Source organism: Lissotriton vulgaris, chromosome 5 (genome assembly GCF_964263255.1).
Source record: "Lissotriton vulgaris chromosome 5, aLisVul1.2, whole genome shotgun sequence".
NCBI classification, from domain to species: Eukaryota; Metazoa; Chordata; class Amphibia; order Caudata; family Salamandridae; genus Lissotriton; species Lissotriton vulgaris.
This window is the reverse complement of record NC_141693.1, coordinates 2,028,159,923-2,028,180,675: the sequence shown is the minus strand read 5'-3', so window position 1 is coordinate 2,028,180,675 and position 20,753 is coordinate 2,028,159,923. Positions and strand designations below refer to the sequence as shown.

The 20,753-nt window shown below is 47.5% G+C and overlaps 1 protein-coding gene across 11 annotated transcripts in view; it reads right to left on the bottom strand.

Annotated features, from left to right (window-relative positions):
* Positions 1 to 1,044: 1,044 nt before the first annotated feature.
* The window catches only part of DNM1 (dynamin 1), a 730,607-nt gene continuing 710,898 nt past the window's right edge, over positions 1,045 to 20,753 (bottom strand). For 4 of the 11 annotated variants that reach the window (XM_086924901.1, XM_086924904.1, XM_086924902.1 and 1 more), the window contains one exon: positions 1,045 to 2,626. In XM_086924901.1, coding sequence (XP_086781027.1) covers positions 2,554 to 2,626 — 73 coding nt within the window. In that variant the 3' untranslated portion in view covers positions 1,045 to 2,553. Of the gene's footprint in view, positions 2,627 to 5,564; positions 5,603 to 20,753 lie in introns of all 11 variants that reach the window. The other 7 variants (XM_086924907.1, XM_086924910.1, XM_086924908.1 and 4 more) reach the window with 3 other exon arrangements.

Below are 20,753 nucleotides of genomic sequence, written 5' to 3'. Positions count from 1 at the left end.
TTTTTTGGGTGCTGGGGTTTGTGTTTCGGCCCCAACGGCAGGTTGACTCGATCCTGAGTGGCCTGAAGGCTTATTTGTGGACCTCTTTGCCGGGCCCGAAGGCGGAGCATGAGAAGTATTGTGCCAGTGTGCACACAGGCCCGAAGGTGAAGGTGTTACCGAAGCCTTTTTCAAGGTTGGGGGGAGTTGGTCGGGGTCGACGTCAATACTTACGACCCGCTGCCCTGGAGTGATGTCTTTGACGACGGAGTCCTGGGCGTTGTAGGCACTGAGGAGGCCTTCTCCGACTCGCTTCTGCTCTGGTACATCGATGCCCTCCTGGAAGATGTTGTCCCGATTGGATGTCGACAAGCGAGCCATGCTTCTTCGAGCTCCTCGATCTTGAATAGTTTTCTTGGAGCGGAAGGAGGTACAAGCTGGACAGTCTCTGGCCTCGTGCTCCGGCAAAAGGCAGAAGTTACACACCTCATGAAGATCTGTGTGTGGAAACTTCGATCCACATTGAGGACACTTTTTAAAAGGAGTCCTTTCCATGAGCCAGATGTAATGGCCTCGGTAGGCTCGAAGGCCTTCGTCGACAACCGAGGTTGAAGAGATGTGCATCGACTAGGGATCACGACCAAAACAATACCGGGGAAAAGGGTGAAGGATTGCGTCGAAACTTGGATCGGGGTAACGGCACCAAACTGGAGTGCGATAAACACGTCCGAGCCTGATGGCGGAAAAAACAATCTGAAGATGGAGCCGAAGCCCATGCGCACTCTGTTCCAAAGGAAGAGTATCGTGACTTCCAAAGACTTTTCCAAGACAACAACAACAGTGCAAACATCCGGGCGCAACACCAGATGGCGATCTATGCAGTCTGTGATCTGCAGCTCATATGCCTCGAACATGATGCTTACACAACTTTCCAGCATTGTGTGGTGTACATTTCCAGGCACCATCTACTATGAAGTCTTTTAATAGCCATGTCGCTTTGCTTCTATAGGCATAGTTAGGGTGATTACGTAGTGAATATCATTAGGCAAAGAAAGGAGTCTGGTGTTATACACAAATGTACTTTATTCATTCAACAGACAGTGTAACATCAGGGCTAACCACAAGCACAGAGGCTGCTGCCTTTACACAGCAGCAACACAACCAGCTCAAACACTCAGCACGACTGAGCAGTTCATGGATCTGTTTCTACTCCAGTTTGAACTAAAACCCACATGGAAGCACAGTGCCTGTAATCTCTTCGATCCTATATGCATATATATATATATAAGGATATGTCATTCTTACTACCATATACTTTATTACACTTCTTAAGTAACTGGGAGAGCAACAATGTCACAATAAATCACATTGGATATGTCTGATCACAAGCTGTGCGATGGGACAACACTCATACCAAGATATGGCGAGCAAGGCCCTGGAGCCGAGCTTCAGCAGCGGCCTTCTTGTCATACAGCAGCATCAAGCTTCTTGGCCTCGGAGGACAGACCCTGCCAGGTCTGCACCCTTTAAATAATGAGGGGAGGCCAGAGGAGCAATGAGGAAACAAGAATAACAAAACAAGACCAACATTGTTTACTTGAGTACTATGTGGTTCTTTTTTTGGTGCAAGGGTGCAGCTTACAAAGATGCCAGCGCTCTGGAATGGATACTGGTGGCTTACAAAGACCACAGTGGTCGAGAAGGAATTCTTCATACATGTGAAGCCATTGAAGGTACACGTGTTCTCCAACATACGGTAACATGACATGCAAAGAACAACAAACGTAACTGTACATCAAGGGGTTCTTCAGTAACCCCAGCATTCAGAGCCTAGGGAGTCCTTGAACGCAAGAGTTGCGGTGCCGATGCACTGCCATGCCCCAGACATGACGGTTTGAGATTGGCTTCTGGAGGTCGGGAAAGTTTGCCAACATTTTGTCTCTTGCGTGTCATCCGAGAAACTCATGTGTGATGCAAGTACAGTAGCGACACCCCCAGTGCCGGGGCCCTCCCAGTGGCCGGAAACACATGGGAATCTGGGAGCCGATGCAGCCTTGGAGGGAGGCGGCGTAAGACTCGCTGCAGCAATCTTGCATATTAACAACACCACTCTCCAGAATATTCTGTCGCAGTTCAAATAAGTTCCTAACACTGAACTCTTCATATTGTTCTCAACGTCACATTTCTCACACTATGTTTTTTGAAGTGATACACTTGGTCTTCTTATGACAACAAAATTGAAATCATAGATGGACATGAAATACTTCTAGATGTCGAGTCTACAGCAAACATTTGCAGGCAGGATCATTGGGGCAGAAGTGGTACCCTCCAGCGGTGGGCAGCTGTGAGGCCAGCGGTCCCTCGTGGGTGCCTCAGTCAGTCACCTGGGAACGCCTGGCTCCTGACGCTTCACACCATGGACCTGCGGAGAATCAACATCTAATCTAGGCTATCGAAACAGGAGACACATTACAGCATGATATCAGCATGGCAATGGAGGTATGAGGGGAGATGAGGGGCGCTGTGCATCAGGCCTGAGCGCAGGGCGGCAGGAGCAGCACCGGTCTGCAGCAGTTACAGATCTAAGAGGGATGAATCAGATGGTCGGATGATGGTGGGCCGCGTAGGTGATGCAGGGGCCTTTCTGCTGTGGAAAAGCAAAAAAAAGCAAAACACAACAAGAACAAAGATAACACACAGTCATTAGGAACAGTGACAGCACAGAGTGATAAAGCTGAGAGACACAAAGCAATGGTGCTAACAGAGCAGGGGGTGCTGTACAGCAAGGGAGGCAGACACACAGCGACAATGCTAAGGTGGCAAAAGAGGCTGCTGCTGGTGAGGCAAAGACACTAACGTGGCCAGCGTGGCATGATGTGCAGTGACACAACTACCTCAGCATGAGAGGCTGAGTCTAGTGAGGGGTGACGATACCCATGCTACCTCTGGTTAGGTGACGCTGCCAGAGCGTGTGGTGGTGCGTCCATTGAGGGACAGAAATGCAATGAGAGGCTACCTCTAGTGAAGCAATAAACCCACAGTAGGCTCTGACGGAACATGAAGGGGTGCGTCCACTGAGGGACAGAGATGCACGGAGGGATAAACACTCGGTGATAGTGGTACATTAGCACGGGACATGGAAACGTTGGTGGAGAAGGATGCACAGGGCAATGGTGCGAGAAGAATACCATCAGCTAAGCCCAAGTATCTAAGGGATGGACACCAGCTATTCTCTACGAGGCGCGGATGAATAGAGACTGGAAGCCGTCTCAGCATGAGGGACAGTGAATAAAGACATGGAGAACAGACTCAGCACAGGTGCTACCCTATTACTGAGAAGAGCAAGGCGGCTTAATGCACTCACCCAGACACGATATTAAACGGGATGTGATCAGAGGACAGGAGAGATTTGTGTTTGTAGATTTCAGGTGAAAAGGAGCCAGCGATCTGTACATGGTATTGCTGTTCCAGATAGCACGTCCATTGCAGCTATTTAGTGGTTATGAGTGAAAAAGAAAGTCAGTGTCTTGTGGGGGTGGGGGTGGGAAGGTACAAGTCAGCCCCCTTGCGAAAGATCTTAAAAGGATCCGTAGTTGTCTTGTTGAGCAGGTATGATGGGTGCAGCCAACTTTTAATGGTACGTTTGTGCGCCTGTCCAGTGTGACTGTACACACTTCCTTCTGTATGTTGGGAACAAGGCAGCATTCACCTATCATAAACAGAAAACACACAAGGGAATGCTTAATAAGTCCAAGGTGTTTGCTAAAAGTTCACCAGGAAGTTTTGTGGTGGTGCGGTGGCGTGCGTACACTGCTACTCTTTGCAGGACCCACTTGGGAGTGACTTATCTATCAACCACTATATTATTCTTGTCCACTATAATCCAGTAAACAAGATTTAACAAACCCTGAGGAAGTCCCTTTCAGGATGAAATGTGTTGGCTGGACTGGATTGAGATTTTTGAAGAACAAAAATTAATTATTTCTGATGCCATATCATGGCTCCCATCTGGTGATGGATTGAAAAGAAGAAAGTCACCAGTTTATTGGGCTACAATGAAAACGTGGTTGAATGACCTTTTAGCAAACTCCTTGGACTTGCTAAGATTTGCCTTTTGTGAATTGTTTTCTGTTTATGGTTGGTGGATCTTGAGGTGGGGAATCATAAGACATACAGCGCTAACTTGCGACATTGAATTATTTACACCGGTGCTGCCATTCAGGGCCAACACGCTCTCTCTTTCGTTCATATAGCATTCACCTATGTTTAGTGTGACGTAGACTGTGTTCATACTGCTATTTAAGAAATACTTCTACTTTTGGAACTGATCGGCAAGTATCTATAGACCCCACCAAGGACGGCGATAAGTCAGACAGAACATTCAAGGCTTGTGGCTTCCCCCTACCATGTTTCTGTCCCTCTGAGGGGGGCTTAAAGAGTCCTAAGTGTGCCTCTGAATCCTCAGAATAAACAGTGAGTGTGTGCATGACAAAGGCATGATGACAACTGTCTCAAAACAAGACTTCATATTGGTGGTGTCCGTCAACAGCCATGGAAATATTGTCATCACATGCAACATCAAAAGCAGCCTGTGCAGAGACCAGACAGCACTTCGGAGGATGTGTTCAGGTAACTTAAACTGTCACTAGTTGAGAGCAAAACCTGGAGGCACAACGACTTTGAAGTTGAGAATCCCATTGCTCTGCCGAGCCCAGGAACTTAGCAGTTCTTGTGCCTCTGCTGATCAAGAACATCTGTCTGCAAGGAGAGGCCCAGCAACCTCTGCTCTATTGACTGCTAAAGATTTCAACACTGAGCCCAGCCTCCTCTCGTTGCCCATCCGGATGAGAGGACAATGGAGTTTCAGGATGCACTATAATGAATCTGTTGTTTGCATGCATGCTCACTGTGCCTTAGACTTCTATTTCTGGAGAGGCACATATCATGCCCACCACACGTGGCCTCATCTGCGCATCGTGCCTTAGACGTCCCTCTCTTGTGAGGCACATATCCTGCCCACCACCCGTGGCCTCATCTGCTCACCGTGCCTTAGACGTCCCTCTCTTGTGAGGCACATATCCTGCCCACCACCCGTGGCCTCATCTGCTCACCGTGCCTTAGACGTCCCTCTCTTGTGAGGCAGATATCCTGCCCACCACCCGTGTCCTCATCTGCTCACCGTGCCTTAGACGGCCCTCTCTTGTGAGGCAGATATCCTGCCCACCACCCGTGGCCTCATCTGCTCACCGTGCCTTAGACGTCCCTCTCTTGTGAGGCACATATCCTGCCCACCACCCGTGGCCTCATCTGCTCACCGTGCCTTAGACGTCCCTCTCTTGTGAGGCAGATATCCTGCCCACCACCCGTGGCCTCATCTGCTCACCGTGCCTTCCTCCCAACAGTGCGGGGACTGCTTAGTAAGAGACCATGAATGCATTGCTGTGTGTGCCGTGGGGTGACTAGACTACTACTCCCAACGCTAGTTGGTGGAGGGCATGGTATCAATCCAAGCAGAAAGGGCAGAGAGGGAATGGAGACCTAAGAAGAACATGACCAAGGGGTAGGGGGTGAAAGTGCAAACATACCGTGGGAGGTTAATCCTCAGGGGTCACTGACAGTGATTCTGAAAGATAACATGAAATCAACATGGCAGTTCAGACACTTTAAAGCAGCAGCTGCGCATGCAGGAATTTGCTCTCTCACACACACACACACAAATGTGCACATGTAAAGCTGACTCTACAAAAAGCCACACAATCAACTGGCATGGAAAGGAATACCACTGCAGAGTCTAAAGTGAAGAGTCCTAAGGTGTGTAAATAGTACCACAGCCTGCAGGGCACTGACAACATCACATACACAATGTGAAGAAGAGACTGTTGTTTACCTCTTCAGTTATCAGATACACATGCTGTGCACAAACTGCCACCTAGGGGGTCTTGTTGATGTTCAACCTGTTTTCATTGTGGGAATTTACTATGTGGTTGTTGGTAACAAGTCCCTCTGTGATGACAGCACTTCATAATGCCTCCACCAGTGGAGCAGTATTCCAACATTATTTTTGCACTCCCTACCTTTGTCTATTTTTGCGTGCAATGTGATTTATTGCTACTTCAACATCCTCTGGAAGCTGCGTAGGTCACATGTGATTTTTTACCAAATCAGGTTATCTATTTTTACAAGTTAGTGCACAGGATGAATATTTTATACATTCACATGCTGCGCAGAGACTGGCAAGTTGTACCTTATAGTAGGTGGTATGCTAGTGTTTGTTGCAGCCGTGGATCGCTTCCAATAGCCTGCTTGCTCTACTTATGATCTCCTAAGGAAATCCTGAAGTTACTCATCTTACTTTCCTCATACAGCTCTCCAACAGGTGTAAAAGACGAAGGGAATATTTACAAGCCCCTATTGCCACAAGAATGTCACTTTTTACGATGCTCCTGTGGTGATAGGGGCTTTGCCTAATTCATATTAACGCCACCTTGTGATTAAAGAAAAAGATAGTGGGCAACCCAATCGACCCTTGGAGGCGTGGGAAAATTAAATATGAACAGGTAAAAGTGCCTACAAGGGATTCATTAGGCGCACTCAGTCAGACAGTTCATGCAGTGATATATCAAGGTTCCAGCCGGTAACCTGTAGCTAAACAATCTCTAATTCAATTTTCAATTTCTTCCCAAAAGATCTACAAAAGATAATGATAAAACGGGTGTGAATTCTTCATAAATCAAATTGATGTAATATGAATATAAAGCATACACAAAAATTGAAGCAACACAAAAGTGACAGAGGATTATAAAGAAATTCTGTGCTATTAATACCTCAGAGTCATTCTTGCATGCATCTATTCCATACAACAATACATACACAGAGCAGTGAATGGGAACAAAACAGAAAACACTTTCTAAAGCAAAACTTAACAATAAGGAAATAGATGAGGTTGTCGATGTTTCAATCGGCATTATTAGCGGTTCCTGTGAGTGTTACCATTACGGTTACAGATCGGGAAACTTTCCTGTCTCACATCGTAAGTGAACTCACCGTAAACACAGTATCCCTCCTCCTTTGGTTCCCGGTCGCCGTGTTCCAAATACGGACACGTGACCGGAAGGAGACTGGGATTAAATATCCTCGTTCGCTGAAAGACTAGAACGTAAATGGCAATGCCGGAATCGGCCATTAATACATTCTAGAGGCACCTTGTGTTGAGTCCCGTGGGTGCCGTCAATAGAATTCATGTGCGAAATCAACCCGAAAGAAAATAACCCTGTTCCATAATGTTTTAGGTGAGAGGTTGTTGAGGAACTAAATCTATCCTCATCTCATGAGACTTGCTGTCATGCAGAAAGTAAATTTAGATCAGTGGGAACAAAAGTACTAAGGCTGTGAATCCAACTGGTCAGTGAATCGCGAGCAAGTTAACAGTATTCAGCCACACCAAATGTGTCATAGAGGACACAAAGAGCACCCACCTCCAAGTGACTTTGTGACTCGAATACAGTATTGCAGAGAATTATTCCTGTACATTGTTGAACTTTAGGAAGTATATGGCATCACGTGGTGAATTACATCTATTTCTATATACAGAGTAAGGTTATGGAAAACGGTCATAAGCAAGATTGTACATAATTATTAAGAACAATGTAATTCGGATATAATATAACAGTTAGTAACTTGGACTTATTTGGAGAAAGATGATTGTGATAAACGGTCACCAATGAAGTCTGAGGTTATTCCTATCTTGTATCGAACAACGAACACTTACACGCCCAAGGCAACCCCTGAGAACATGTAACTAGGTCAATCAGTCTTCTACATTAGAGACTAGTTTGGAAACATACACGAACAAAACCGAAACGTCGCTAACCTCATCTATTTCCTTGTTAAGTTTTTCTTTAGAAAGTGTTTTCTGTTTTGTTCAGATTCACTGCTCTGCCTATGTATTTTTGTTTGGAATAGATGCATGCAAGAATGACTCTGAGGTATTGATAGCACAGAATTTCTTTGTAAACCTCCGTCATTTTTGTGTTGCTTCAATCTTTTTGTACCCTTTATATTCATATTACATAAATTTGATTTATGAAGAATTCACACCCGTTTCATCATTATCTTTTGTAGACCTTTTGGGAAGAAATTGAAAATGTAATTCGAGATTGTTTAGCTGCAGGTTACCGGTTGAAATCTTGATATATCATTACATGAACTGTCTGACTGAGTGCGCCTAAGTGAATCCCTTGTAGACACTTTTACCTGTTAACCTTGTGAATAAGGCCCCCTTTCAGGCTACACTTAGTGTGAAAGGGGTGGACAAGGGGTGTTGTAGTGGGTGTTCTGCCGCAACACCCACTGATAGAAGGCAGGGCCAAAATTAAGACCAGGGAAAACCTGGTCTTAACTTGGCGAAATTAGTAGAAATGCGTTATTTCTCATTGTTTTTGCTGTTTCTATGTATGATGCATTGTGCAGCACACTTAGAAACAGCAAAACGCTGTTGATTGTTTATGTGCAGGAAGGTGTCTCTTCCTGCACATAAACAATCATTAAAAAAATGACGAGTTGCAACTTCCATGTGTGGTGCATTCTGCGGCACACATAGAAGTTACAACGCCGTTAGTACTCGTTGATGTGCAGGGAGGGACAACTTCCTGCACATAAACAATCTTTTGCTGCAACCCAGGTACCCTTGCACAATGGTGCAAGAGTGTGTGAGTTGGTGCTAGGCATCTACATTTAGTGCCAGCACTAAGGGAAAGGCAGGGGTGCACCATATTCTTGTTTGGGAACTGTCGAAGCTCGCGTTAGCCTTCTTGGATTAAAGCAGTGCGCCAACAGTTTCTTAGTAAATATGCCCCCATACTCTAAGACGTCAGAGTCAAGTTATTGGATCTAGAGTCGATGTGTATGAACCCATGTTGTGTCCGCATTAAGTGCATGTTCTTCAGTGGTCCAGCAGACATTACCTCTCGATGTGAATACTGCTCTGCAAACACCCTGCTGGACAGTGGTCTTGGTTCCACGGAGGGAGTGGTGTAATGATGTGGATCCACAGCAGAGGGCGTGGAGGCAAAGTGCTTTGGCTGCAGAAAGTGTTCGCTCAGAATCACGAGTAGTGTTGGTGTGCACACAGCTGCAGAAGCACTGAAAAGTTTCTACATGGAGGTTTTTTCTGCCCTTTGTGGATTTTTCCTACAAACTGGGAGCCTCCTAAGAAAACAGCAGATACTTTCCACATGTATGTGATGTGCAGGGCGGCTACTGAGAGACATCTTTTTCTTCTTGCAATCGCAAAGAAAACCAGAGAAAGCATCAGTACGTCCAGTCCTGGACCACGAGCTATGAAGTTATCAGTTTCACTGGTGGAAGAGCATGACGAAATGTCTCGGAGCAGCTGGCGGGCACTGCATTGCCCTTGTATGCTTTGTGATGCATTTTTGTGTTCACTTCTGGCAAACAAATCCACGAGTGGACATCACCCCTCTTCAAGCACAATGATGACCATTTTGAGCATGTCAACGTTGCAGTATGATTATGTAGTGTGTAGTGTCATTTTTCCACTTCTTAGAGTATGGCTTTACTATTCATCTATGATCCGTTCTCTGGGATCGGCTTCCCCGCATTTGACAATAGCAGCCTTTTCTTTTTGTACTTTCCTGCACTTGGATTATAGATTCTTAGGTTTCCTATTGAACTGTGGAACAGCTTCAGTGACCCAAAGTGACCAACAAACATCTGTCTGAGGTTCCAAAGGTCCTCGGTTCTGAAATGAATTCAAGCTTCCCCTGATCTGAGTGCTGGGTTCAGTGGGTGGGGGCATCGGCAAACAGTTCATTGTAACTGCTAATGAAGGTCAATCTTCCATGCCAGGTCAGAGAGTTTCTACCCAATAGCACTCTTCTTTTGCAGAGAAAGAAAACGTTACTTACTTGTGATCCTAGTTCTGCACCGTAGGCTCACTCACTGAAATCATACAAAGCAGAGACGTTGACCAGCATGCAGTGGCCCCGGAACACTAATATATATTGCCACATCCCTCTGTTTCTACACTAGCCACCGAGAAAGGGATTTACATGTCCTGAAACGCGTCTGGCTAAAGGCTATGTTGCTGTATGCTCCTTTTCAAACCCTGTTGGCAAACTGTGATTAAAGAATTAAGACAAACCATTAACGTGTGGTGGCTTTTCTCTGTGGGGCACTCTTTTGTGGATTAATTGGCAGAGACGCCCAGCTGCAAGGAGAGAGGCCCACTGCATTTAAGCGGGTCCTTGCCAGCGCCAAACGGAGTTGGCACTTGGAGCCACGAGGTTCGCAATTGCAGTTGTAAAGCTGAGATCGGTATTTTGAATTGTGTGCGTGCAGTTATCAGGTGCTGACAGTGCTGCATCCCTCTGTTTCTACACTAGCCATTGAGGAAGGGTTTACATGTCCTGAAAGGTGTCTGGCTAAAGGCTATGTTGCTGTAAGCCCCTTTTCAAACACTGTTGGCAAAATGCGATTAAAGAATAAGACGAACCATTTACGTGTGGTGGCTTTCCTCAGTGGGGCACTCTTTTGTGGATATATGTATATATATATAAATTCATTTTGGAAGTAGACACCTCATTGCCTTACAGTTCGTTGGCACTTCCATACATCTGTGAATTCTAGTTGTAGAAATGTGCTGTATAGTTAAACAACATTAGACCCGGCTCTACTAGCGGCAAAAGAAAAATGAAAGGAAGGTGCCTTTCAGGTCAAAAGTGCACTCGCTGCACTCAGCAGACACTGCAGCTTAAGGAAACCAGCAGCTTCCGACCCAGCATGCAATGGACTGCTGCCTTTCAGGTCAAAAGTGCACGAGCTGCACTCAGCAGACACTGCAGCTTAAGGAAACCAGCAGCTTCCGACCCAGCATGCAATGGACTGCTGCCTTTCAGGTCAAAAGTGCACGAGCTGCACTCAGCAGCTTTAAGGAAACCAGCAGCTTCCAACCCAGCATGCAATGGACTGGCACTCTGCCTCGCAGCCTCAGTTCTTTCAGAATGGGAAACTTTGACATCCCATAGTTTATGATCCCTAGAAAAGATGATTTACATTGACAACCGAGGAATAGAGAGGGTTATTCACGACTTCAGTGAGAATACCTATGACGAAGAACTAGCATAACATGTAACATTTACTTCTGCATCGTAGGATTGTCACTGATAGTCATAAACATAAAACAAAGTAGCAAGCATATTCCCACTGCATGGTTGTCAATGTAAGGAGAAAACAGTTTCTAACTAAGGTGTGCAGTTTTTTTGTGATGAGCTCTGGGTTGGCTAATTCAATAAATTACTTAGTCATCCAACCCACAAATGTGTCGGCTCAGGAAACTTCACGAAGACAATAATGTCCAGAGAACGTATAATTTAATTTTTCAGTTTCCGGCCTTTTATATTTCATTCAGAGGAGCATTGCTGGCCCAAGCGGCATACGCTGCTTTTCTTCTAGAGGAGTGTGCTTTGGGTGTACCAGGTAGAGGTTTGTTTGCTAACTGGTAACGTAATGTAGGATACAAACCATTGAGCAACAGTCTGCTTGGAGGACAACAATACTGTCCATAAATGACCATCATTTACTCAAAGTTGACTCTTCTTCCTGGTGGATATCATTTCAGGTCCCTTCTGAGATCTAACCAATACAGAGTTGTCTCTGCTGGACATGATGGTTTGGGTGAAAAGACAAAAACAGAAATAGTTTGATTAACCTCAAAAGCTTTCATAATTTGTATGCAGAAAGCAAGGATGTGTCATTACCACGATCCTGTTGTGATGGCAAATCAAGTAGGGCTCAATGGCGGATAAAGCCTGCAATTTACTAACCCTGCTTACCTTTGAAATGCAAGAAAGAAACATACTTTCAGTGGCCTTATGAATACACTCGAACTGCGGGTTTAGAAAAATACTGATTCAACTCCCACGGTAGAGCAGGTCTTTTAACCAGAGGGTAGATTGTTTTGAATCCTTCCATAAAGTCTTTCATCACTGGAATCGTAAAGATGGATCTTTGATTTGGGCCTTTGCAGTAAGCTGTGAGAATTGAAGCTTCGGCTGTGCACATGCAACACAAAAGTAAGAATACCATTCTCCAGGCATGAGAATAGATCATGATAGTTGTTAAGTCACTGAAGCACAAATAGATTCAACTTGAAAGCATAGGAGCTCTCAGCAGATGGTTTCTTTGCTTTTTTAAGACTCTTCAAACAGTATGGTGGTAGATTTAGATGTTTATACTGTAGGACCTCAGAAGCCAACGATTATATGTTGGGATAGAGGTTCTTTCCTCCTTTCCTGTAAATTAGATTGTGGTTGTATGGCAATCTGGTGGTGTTTTCACGATAAGGGAAGTGCATCCAGAAACCACCATTGCCTCTGCCATTCTGCATTTATGAGGAGCTTGGTCGTGGAAGATTCTTTGGTCTTCATGACAACTGACAGTATTTCTGGTATCAGTGAAAAAGCATAAAGAAATCTGTTCGAAAGCATTGCCCATCGACTGTCAGTCCTACGTTCTTGATCCGTAGCTTGGTCATTTTGAGGTTTTCTGGTGGAAAGTAAGTCTATTTCTGGAAACCCCCAGTTTTGAAATACTGAGGGCAATGAGTCGTTGTTCAGCTCCCACATCTACGCATCTGCTGAGTAGGGCAGCCTAATGGGTTTGGAGACCTGGCAAATGCACCATTTGAAAAGTTAAGAGTATTCGCCAGCAGCAATAAAGGTTCGATTCCTCAACAGCAGCCAATGCCAAATCACTTGGGCTTTCAGCAACAAAGTTCTTGACCTTGTTCCTTGTTGTTTGTTCAAGTATTACATGTTGGTGGTACTGTGCACTAGTACTAGAACTCTGTCTGTGCACTGTGCTGGTAGGAAAGCCCTGAGCGTAAGGCAGTCTGCCTTGAGCTCGAGAAAGTTGATGTGGTATTGTTATTGCTGCAGTGACCACTGACCCTGAATTGTGAGATCATCCAGATGTGCTCCCCATCAGGCAGTTGGCATCCTTCACAATGATCTGAGAAGGAAGATTCAGATGAAGGGGACTCCCTTGAGTAGATTGTTTGTTGAGCCACAAAAATGCCTGCTGTGCTTGTTGCCTCAAGCAGATTTTGTTTTCCCAGTCGCCGTGAAGTTGTGACCAAGGGTCTTTTCCAGGCATCGCTGCAGTGATCTCAGGTAGAGATGGCAATTGAGCATCAAGAAAATGCAAGAAGCCATGGACCACAGCAGGGAAGAGTCTTACGTCACCATTACCTTTGTGGCATGTTTTTTTTTGCAATGGTACATACCATACCGAAGGAAACACTTCTTCTCTGGAGGAGTTGATGCTCGCAGATAGTCCAGAATTTGAACCAAGATGGTTGAATACTCTAGGTTCACACAAAGACCTAGTTGGTCTAATAACACAAGAGTGAATGCTTGAGATGAAGTGCGTGCCTTTACTGACCAGTTGTGTAAGTATGGGTAATCAAAGATTACCCATGTTGATCTCTTTGTTGGCTTGTCTTCGATATCTATTCTAGATACTTTTTAGTATCCGTTTTCTTTCCAATGGAGGAACCAGTTCTATTGTTATTTCCACTTGTAAATAGTGCATCTGGTGCTGTGCTACTCGTTTCAGTGGAACTGTGGGCAGCGGAAAATTGAACCAGATGTCGTAGCCAATCTGAATAATTTGTAACACCCGCTTGTCGGTTGCCATTCTTCCAGATGGTTGGTCACACTCCCACCAGCAGATTGCTGAACAAAGTAGGTGGAATGATTGACTCATTGTTTACTGTTATGGAGTGGGACTGTCCTGGAGTACAGTCTCTATTCGACTGTTGCGGCACGACTCGTCTTACCTCGATATGGTACTGACGATGTTGCTGTGTCTGTTGCCCGGGAGATTTGCGGTTGTAGGGCATTGAGGGGGCAGAATTCTCTGCCACTGATATTGCCTCGGATCCATGTGGGAGAATTATGAACAATTGAATTTTTGTTTTGTTTCAGACCCACTGCTTTGAGAGTCTCCAACTCGTTTTTTATCCTCTCTAGTTCTTCATCTGCCTGAGGCCATAGAGGACAGGTCCTACAAACTGAGGATTCACTATCCTCTATCGCACATCTGGCTTTAAAAGTATAATATCTGCTGAATTTATGGCTGCACTTATGACCTAGTTGGAGAAACCCTGTTCTTCATTTAACACCTCTAGCAAGTCCTGTTGTCTATCTTTTGACGGGAAAAGCTCTTTGCAACACGATTTGTACATCACAGTGCCTTTATCATGCATGTGTTTCCCTCCAATTGTTTAGCAGTATAGGCCTTTACTAGGCATGGCTATACGACGCATTTAAGGTAAAGGGGAGGTTGGGGGGTCCCCTCCGAAAAGATAAAATATATATATATATATATATTACTAAACTGTCCCAGATGCATTTGTTCCATCACAAAGGGCACAGACTCCTGAGTTCTGTGCTGCATAGATATTTATTTACGCAGGCATGTCATTATATACATATATATATTTATTTACTTAAACTTACCTGATAAATGCGTGGTAATGGCATGTGAGGTAAAAGCAGACGCGTGCTAAACAAATGCGGGGTAACAAATGCATTCTAAAGGCATGCACTGTTTTCACTAGCGTTGTACCTTCATAAAACCTCTTTTGGCAGCAGGCGGAACTATTGAACAAGTTACTTACCTTCTGTAACGATAGATCTGTAAGAAACATAGGTTAGTTAGACATTCCTAACCTTAGTGTTAACACCAGGCTTCAGACTGGATCCAGAAAGTTTTTTTCGTCAGCAGTACCAGTACCTATGCGTGTCGAAAGGTGGCATCGGTCGGCTTCACGTCTGTCGTTGGCGTTGTGGTTGCCAGGATGATGTTGCGGCAGCTACTTAGATGCCGCCCTCGCGCACTTACGCCAGTTCTGTACATGACTTTCCACACCAGAAACGCAGAGCTATTCAAGACACTGACCACTGGTGCACAAAACTAGGGCCCTGAAAGGATGTCCTTAACCCTTAAAATCAGTTCGCAGAACGGGGAGGATGGGTGGGGCGATAAGGAATCTATAACTAACCTATGTTTCTTACAGATATATCATTACCGAAGGTAAATAACTTGTTCATCTGAAAGAAACATGTTACTTATATATTCCTTACCTTAGAATAGATACCCCACTAATACCAACCCCTGAGGTGGGTCTGCGAACCAAGATCACACCAGAAAGTCCTGGAGAACAGAGCGGCCAAAGAAGCCGCCTCTCCGGACTTGGCTGTCGAGGCAGTAGTGTTTCGTAAACGTGTGCAACAAAGCCCACGTAGCTGCCTGACAGATGTCATTTAGAGGAACTCCTCATCCTAAAGCAGTAGTTGCTGCCGTCGCCCTTCGTGGAATGGGTGCACAGCCCCACTGGAGACTCCTTCTTCGCTAGAGAATAGCAGGCTTTGATACACAAAACGACCAATCTGGAGATTGTCCGCTTATGTGCGGCTCGACCATTCTTGGCGCCCACGTAGCCAACAAAGAGCTGGTCATCCACCTAGAACTGTTTGGTGTGATCCAGATAAAAAGAAAGCGCATGTTTTGGGTCTAGACGGTGGAGCCTCTCTTCCTCCTTCGAAGGATGCGAAGGCGGAAAGAAGGAGGGCAAAGTGATGGTCTGCCCAATGTGAAAGGCAGTGACAACCTTGGGAAGGAAGGATGGACGGGTCCTGAGAACCATCTTGTCCGGATATACAGACAGGAAAGGAGGCTTTGATGAAAGAGCCTGTAGCTCACTCACTCTTCTGGCAGATGTGATGGCCACCAGGAAAGCAGTCTTAAGAGTCAAAAGCTTCAAAGGACAGTTGTGAAGCGGCTCAAAGGGAGCGTGAATTAAATAGGTTAAGACTAGATTCAAGTTCCACTGAGGCATAACGAAGGGAATAGGAGGAAAGAGATGAGTTATGCCTTTTAATAAACGATTTACAACCAGAGACTTGAAAAGAGAAGGCTGATCTGGAAGCCGAAGGAAGGCAAAGATGGCCGAGAGATAGCCCTTGATAGTGCCCAGAGCAGGGCTCTGCTGGGTCAAAGAGAGGAGACACAAGAGAACCTCAGAAAGAGGGGCGGAAAGGGAATCCACAGTGTTTGCTGTGTACCATGCCATAAATGTGTTCCACCGGCAGGCGTATACCGTCTTAGTGGAGGGACGCCTGGCTGCCAAGATTACATCACAAACTTCGGGAGGCAAGTCAAAAGACGTCAACTGCCACCGCTCAATCTCCACACAAGGAGGTGGAGGCTGGACAGGTTCAGGTGGAGGACTGTCCCCCGATGCTGCGACAGATGATCCTCCCGAAGAGGCAGTCGGATCGGAGGATCAATGGCCATGTTGAGCAGCTCAGGATACCAGACTGTTCCTACCCAATCCGGAGCCACTAGAATGACTTGGGCCTGATGGTGCCTGATTTTCTTCAGCACTCTGGGCAGAAGTGGTATAGGTATAACAGACCGCAACTCCACTCGCGGTGAAAAGCGGTGCCTAGCGAGTGCTGCCTTGGAAATTCCAACTCGCAGAATTGCTGACATTGCGTGTTCTCTTAGTTGGCAAATAGATCTAACCAAGACTCTCTCCACTTTTGAAAGAGACCTTGCATGACCTCCGGGTGAAGACGCCATTCGTGATCCATCATGCACCTACGGCTGAATTTGTCCGCCCTGGCGTTCAGTGAATCTGCCAGGTGTTGAACCACCAGGGATTTTCCCTGATTTTCCAGCCATGTCGAGAGGCAGAGGGCCTCTTGACATAGGGTCCATGACCCCACCCCGCCCTCTTTGTTGCGGTACCACATGGCAATGGTGTTGTCCGTCAACACTTGCACTACCCTTCCCCAGACAGAGGGAAGGAACGCCTTGAGTGCAAGACGGATCGCCCAGAGCTCCAGACTCCGGCGGAGGACTCTGATCTCCGCCTCGCCCATGTGACTGCCCCATCCCAGAGGAGAGGCGTCCATCACCACTGCGTGCTCTGCTTGGGCAAGGGAGAGGGAACTGCCATTGACCCAATCCAGGTTCGTGAGCCACCACTGCAGTTGACGTGCAGTGCCGTCAGAGATCTGGATGCAATCGGACAGATTCCCCTGATGCTGTCCCCACTGGAACTTCAGGTCCCACTGCATAGCCTGCATATGCCACCTGGCATGATCGATCAGCAGGATGAAGGAGGCCATGAGGACCAGTAGCCTCAGGGTCATCCTGACTGAAAACCAGGATCAGGGCTGAAAGATCAGAATCACAGCCGAATATCCCGGACTAGCTGCTCGGGAGGATAGACCTGAAACTGTGTCGTGTCCAGAACCGCTCCGGGTGTAATATCAGCACATTGATGGTGAACCTCAGCGAACGCAGGAGGTCGGCCGTAGACTGGAGGTGGGAGACGACAGTCTGAGGCAAGCCCGCCTTTAACAGCCAGTCATCGAGATAGAGGAAGACTGGAACCCCTGATCTGCACAGATGTGGTGCGACCACCGCCATCACTTTCGTGAACACCTGAGGGGCGCTGGTAAGGTCAAAGGGGAGTACGGTAAACTGAAAATGCTTGTGGCCTACCATGAACCGCAGGTAACACCGGTGGGCCAGCAGGAGGGGGATGTGGAAATAAGTGTTCAGCAAGTCCAACGCTACCATCCAGTCTCCAGGGTCGAGGGCAGACAAGACCTGAGCGAGAGTCAACATCTTGAACTTCTCCTTCCGGAGGAAGCAGTTGACGTTCCTGAGATCTAAGATAGGACGACCCTTGTCCTTCTTGGGCACCAGAAAGTAGTAGGAGTAACAACCACAACCTACTTCTTGGGAAAGGAACGTGTTTGAAGGCTCCCTTGGCCAAGTGATCCTCTGACATACATTGGTATTAGGGTGGCATGGATGGAGGGGTAGTCTCGAAGGGGAGGGAGTAGCACCTTCGGACTATCTGCAAAACCCACGTGTCTGACTTTAGGATGCACCAGTGAGGGAGGTGATGGCGGATCCTGCCACCCACTGGCGTTTGATGGGCTTGAAATGTCAGACTAGGAAGGCATGGAGGCTGCTGCAGAGGGGCGGTTGGTGGACTGGCCCGCCCGCTGGCCCCCTGAACCACGGCAGGGTTTCCCAAATCCCCGGCCTCGTGAAGATTGGGATACTTGCTGCTGCCTGTGGCTCTGGGTGGGACGTAGTGGGGCACCCCTTCCGTAGCCACGAAAGGGGCGAAAAACAGACTGTGCAGGGCGGCTGGAGAGGCCCAAGGACTTGGTCGTAGGCCGTGAGTCCTTGAAACGCTCTAGAGTGTTGTCCGCTTTGTCGCCAAAAAGGAGACGGCCATCAAAGGCATGTCCATGAGGGTATTCTGCACATCCACAGAAAAGCCAGTCGATCACATCCAGGCGTAGCATCGAAGGGCTACTAATGTGGAAATCGTCCTGCCTAGAGAGTCGGCGGTATCCAGTCCACAACGGATGGTAAACTTCGCTGCATCCCCCCAGCTGCAATAGCCTGGGAGAGCACTGTCCGGGCCTCCTCCGGACACTGAGGCAGCACCTGCAGAACCGTGTCCTACACAGAATGGGAATAACGGCTCAATAGGCATGCAGTGTTTACCAACCGCAGTCCCAAGATGGCGGAAGAGAAACTCTTCTTCCCAAGATGATCCAGCTTCTTGGATTCCCTTTCCGGTGGAGCGACAGGGCATGCGCTCTTGGAAGTAGAGGCTTGGACCCCCCAGGGGTGGGGTGTTGGGAGAGAAAAGTGGGGTCGCCCAGAGCTGGGCGGTGGTGTCGGGCAATCATCCGATCCACGGGAGCCCCCGTGTTGGGCCTGGATCAGGTGCCCAAAAGGATGTTGGTAAGGGCCTCATTAAATGGCAGTAGGGGCTCTGAAGAGCTTGCTGCTGGCTGAATCACCTCTATCAGGAGGTTAGTCCTGACCGTCACCGTAGGAAGCTCGAGGTTGAGAGCCTCAGCCGCCCTATGCAACACCACTGCGTATGACGCTCCCTCCTCTGTAGCCACGGTAGGAGCAGACAACATGCCAAGGTCAGGGGAGGTGTCTAGACCACTGGCATCCCCAAGTTCCTCTCTCCAGTCATGCTCAGAGTCTAGCTGATCAGTCAGAGGGTCACCTGACCCCTCCCTGTCCTCCTCCTAATCCTAATATGGGTGCCAATCTGGCTAAAAAGGGACCCCAGGAGTGAACAGGGGCACAAGAACCCCTCTTGGCACTGGATCCAGCGTCAGGCGACGCCGATCCGGTCCACGCTGGCTGGAGGCACTACCGGCGTCTGCAGCGGTAGCGGTGCCGGAGGAAGCAGCGCTGGCGGAGGCCTAATAAGGTCAACCGGCGCCGATCCAGATCCAGGCTTGGATCCAAGGGGGATCTGTGGTGCTGGGACCGGAGCCGCAGGCGGAGAAGGCCTAGGCCCCCCAATCGAATCCGCAGGGCCGAAAGACACGCCAGTGTGTTCGGGCTGCCCAAAGATGGTGTGCATCGCCTCGTAAAATTTAAGAAGCTGGGCAGGAGTCACTCCGGGTCCCGAGAAGGGAGGGAATCCCGGATTCAACTCTTCAGGTTCCGCGCGCGGAGCCGCGGGAGGGGCCCCGCCCGCATCTCTTGGCGCATCAGCCGACTAACGTGGAGAAGTCAAAGAGCGATGATGCTTGTTCGACTTTTTCTTGTGCTTTGACTTACCTGATCCCGAGTGCGAAGACTTGGAAGACGAGTGATGATGGCTCTGCGACAGATCCCTAGACCTCCCTCGCGACCCGGACCTCGAACGGCACGGAGCCAACTGCCGGCGTTCAAGAAGATTTCGGGACCACTTCCGCGAAGCCTTCGGAGCCATGGACCGGTAGTCAGAGCACGACTTGGGGTCGTGGTCGCGCTCCAGGCTAAAGAGGCACACGCGGTGTGGATCCGTAAACATCAGTCGGCTAAAGGAACCGTAAACCTTGAAGCCGGCAATCCTTAAATGCACCGGGAGTCGTAGACTCAAATAAGACTTTGACAAAAGTCGCTCAAAAAGTTGAGTCAAAAAGTGACTGGAGGTACTGCTCTCTCTGGTTCTGCACTGGCTGGTGCAGAAAAAGAAAGAACTGACGTCAGCGCGCGAGGGAGGCGTCTAAGTAGCTGCCGTAACGTCATGCCAACCACCACAACGCCAACGACGGATGTGGTACCAACCGACGCCACCTTTCGACACGCAGAGGTACTGCTGATGAAAAACTTTCCGGATCCAGACTGACGCCTGGGGGTAATTCTAAGGTAAGGAATCTATAAGAAACATGTTTCTTTCAGATGTATGTTTATGACTATCAGTGAGAATGCTACGATGCCGAAGCACAGCTGAGACTCCCACGGCTGCATAAACCTCTGAGTGAAACGCGGAAATCTGTAGCCATGAATATTGTCTCAGAGTGAATGATGTGGCCACCTGTCTTGCAGTTGGCCACATCCTATTGGCTCCAGTCATAGACGCAGGCCATGGGAGAGATCTGGAGATACGCTTACTACATCGAATGACTAGCCTAGGGAGAGTTTAGAACTTTTAAAGTTACTTGGGGATTGCATTGTTGTAACCTCCGGGTTTAACTGGTGCTTTTTCTTCTGTTGTGTGAATGATCGTGTCACCCTCTGAGCACCATTGGGCAAATGTAGGACCCTGAGCTGCTGGCTTGTAATTCTTTTCTATCCATTGATTAAGAAGATTTATATATCTTGTGTTTTAGAGTGCTCATATGTTCGTATTTCATTAA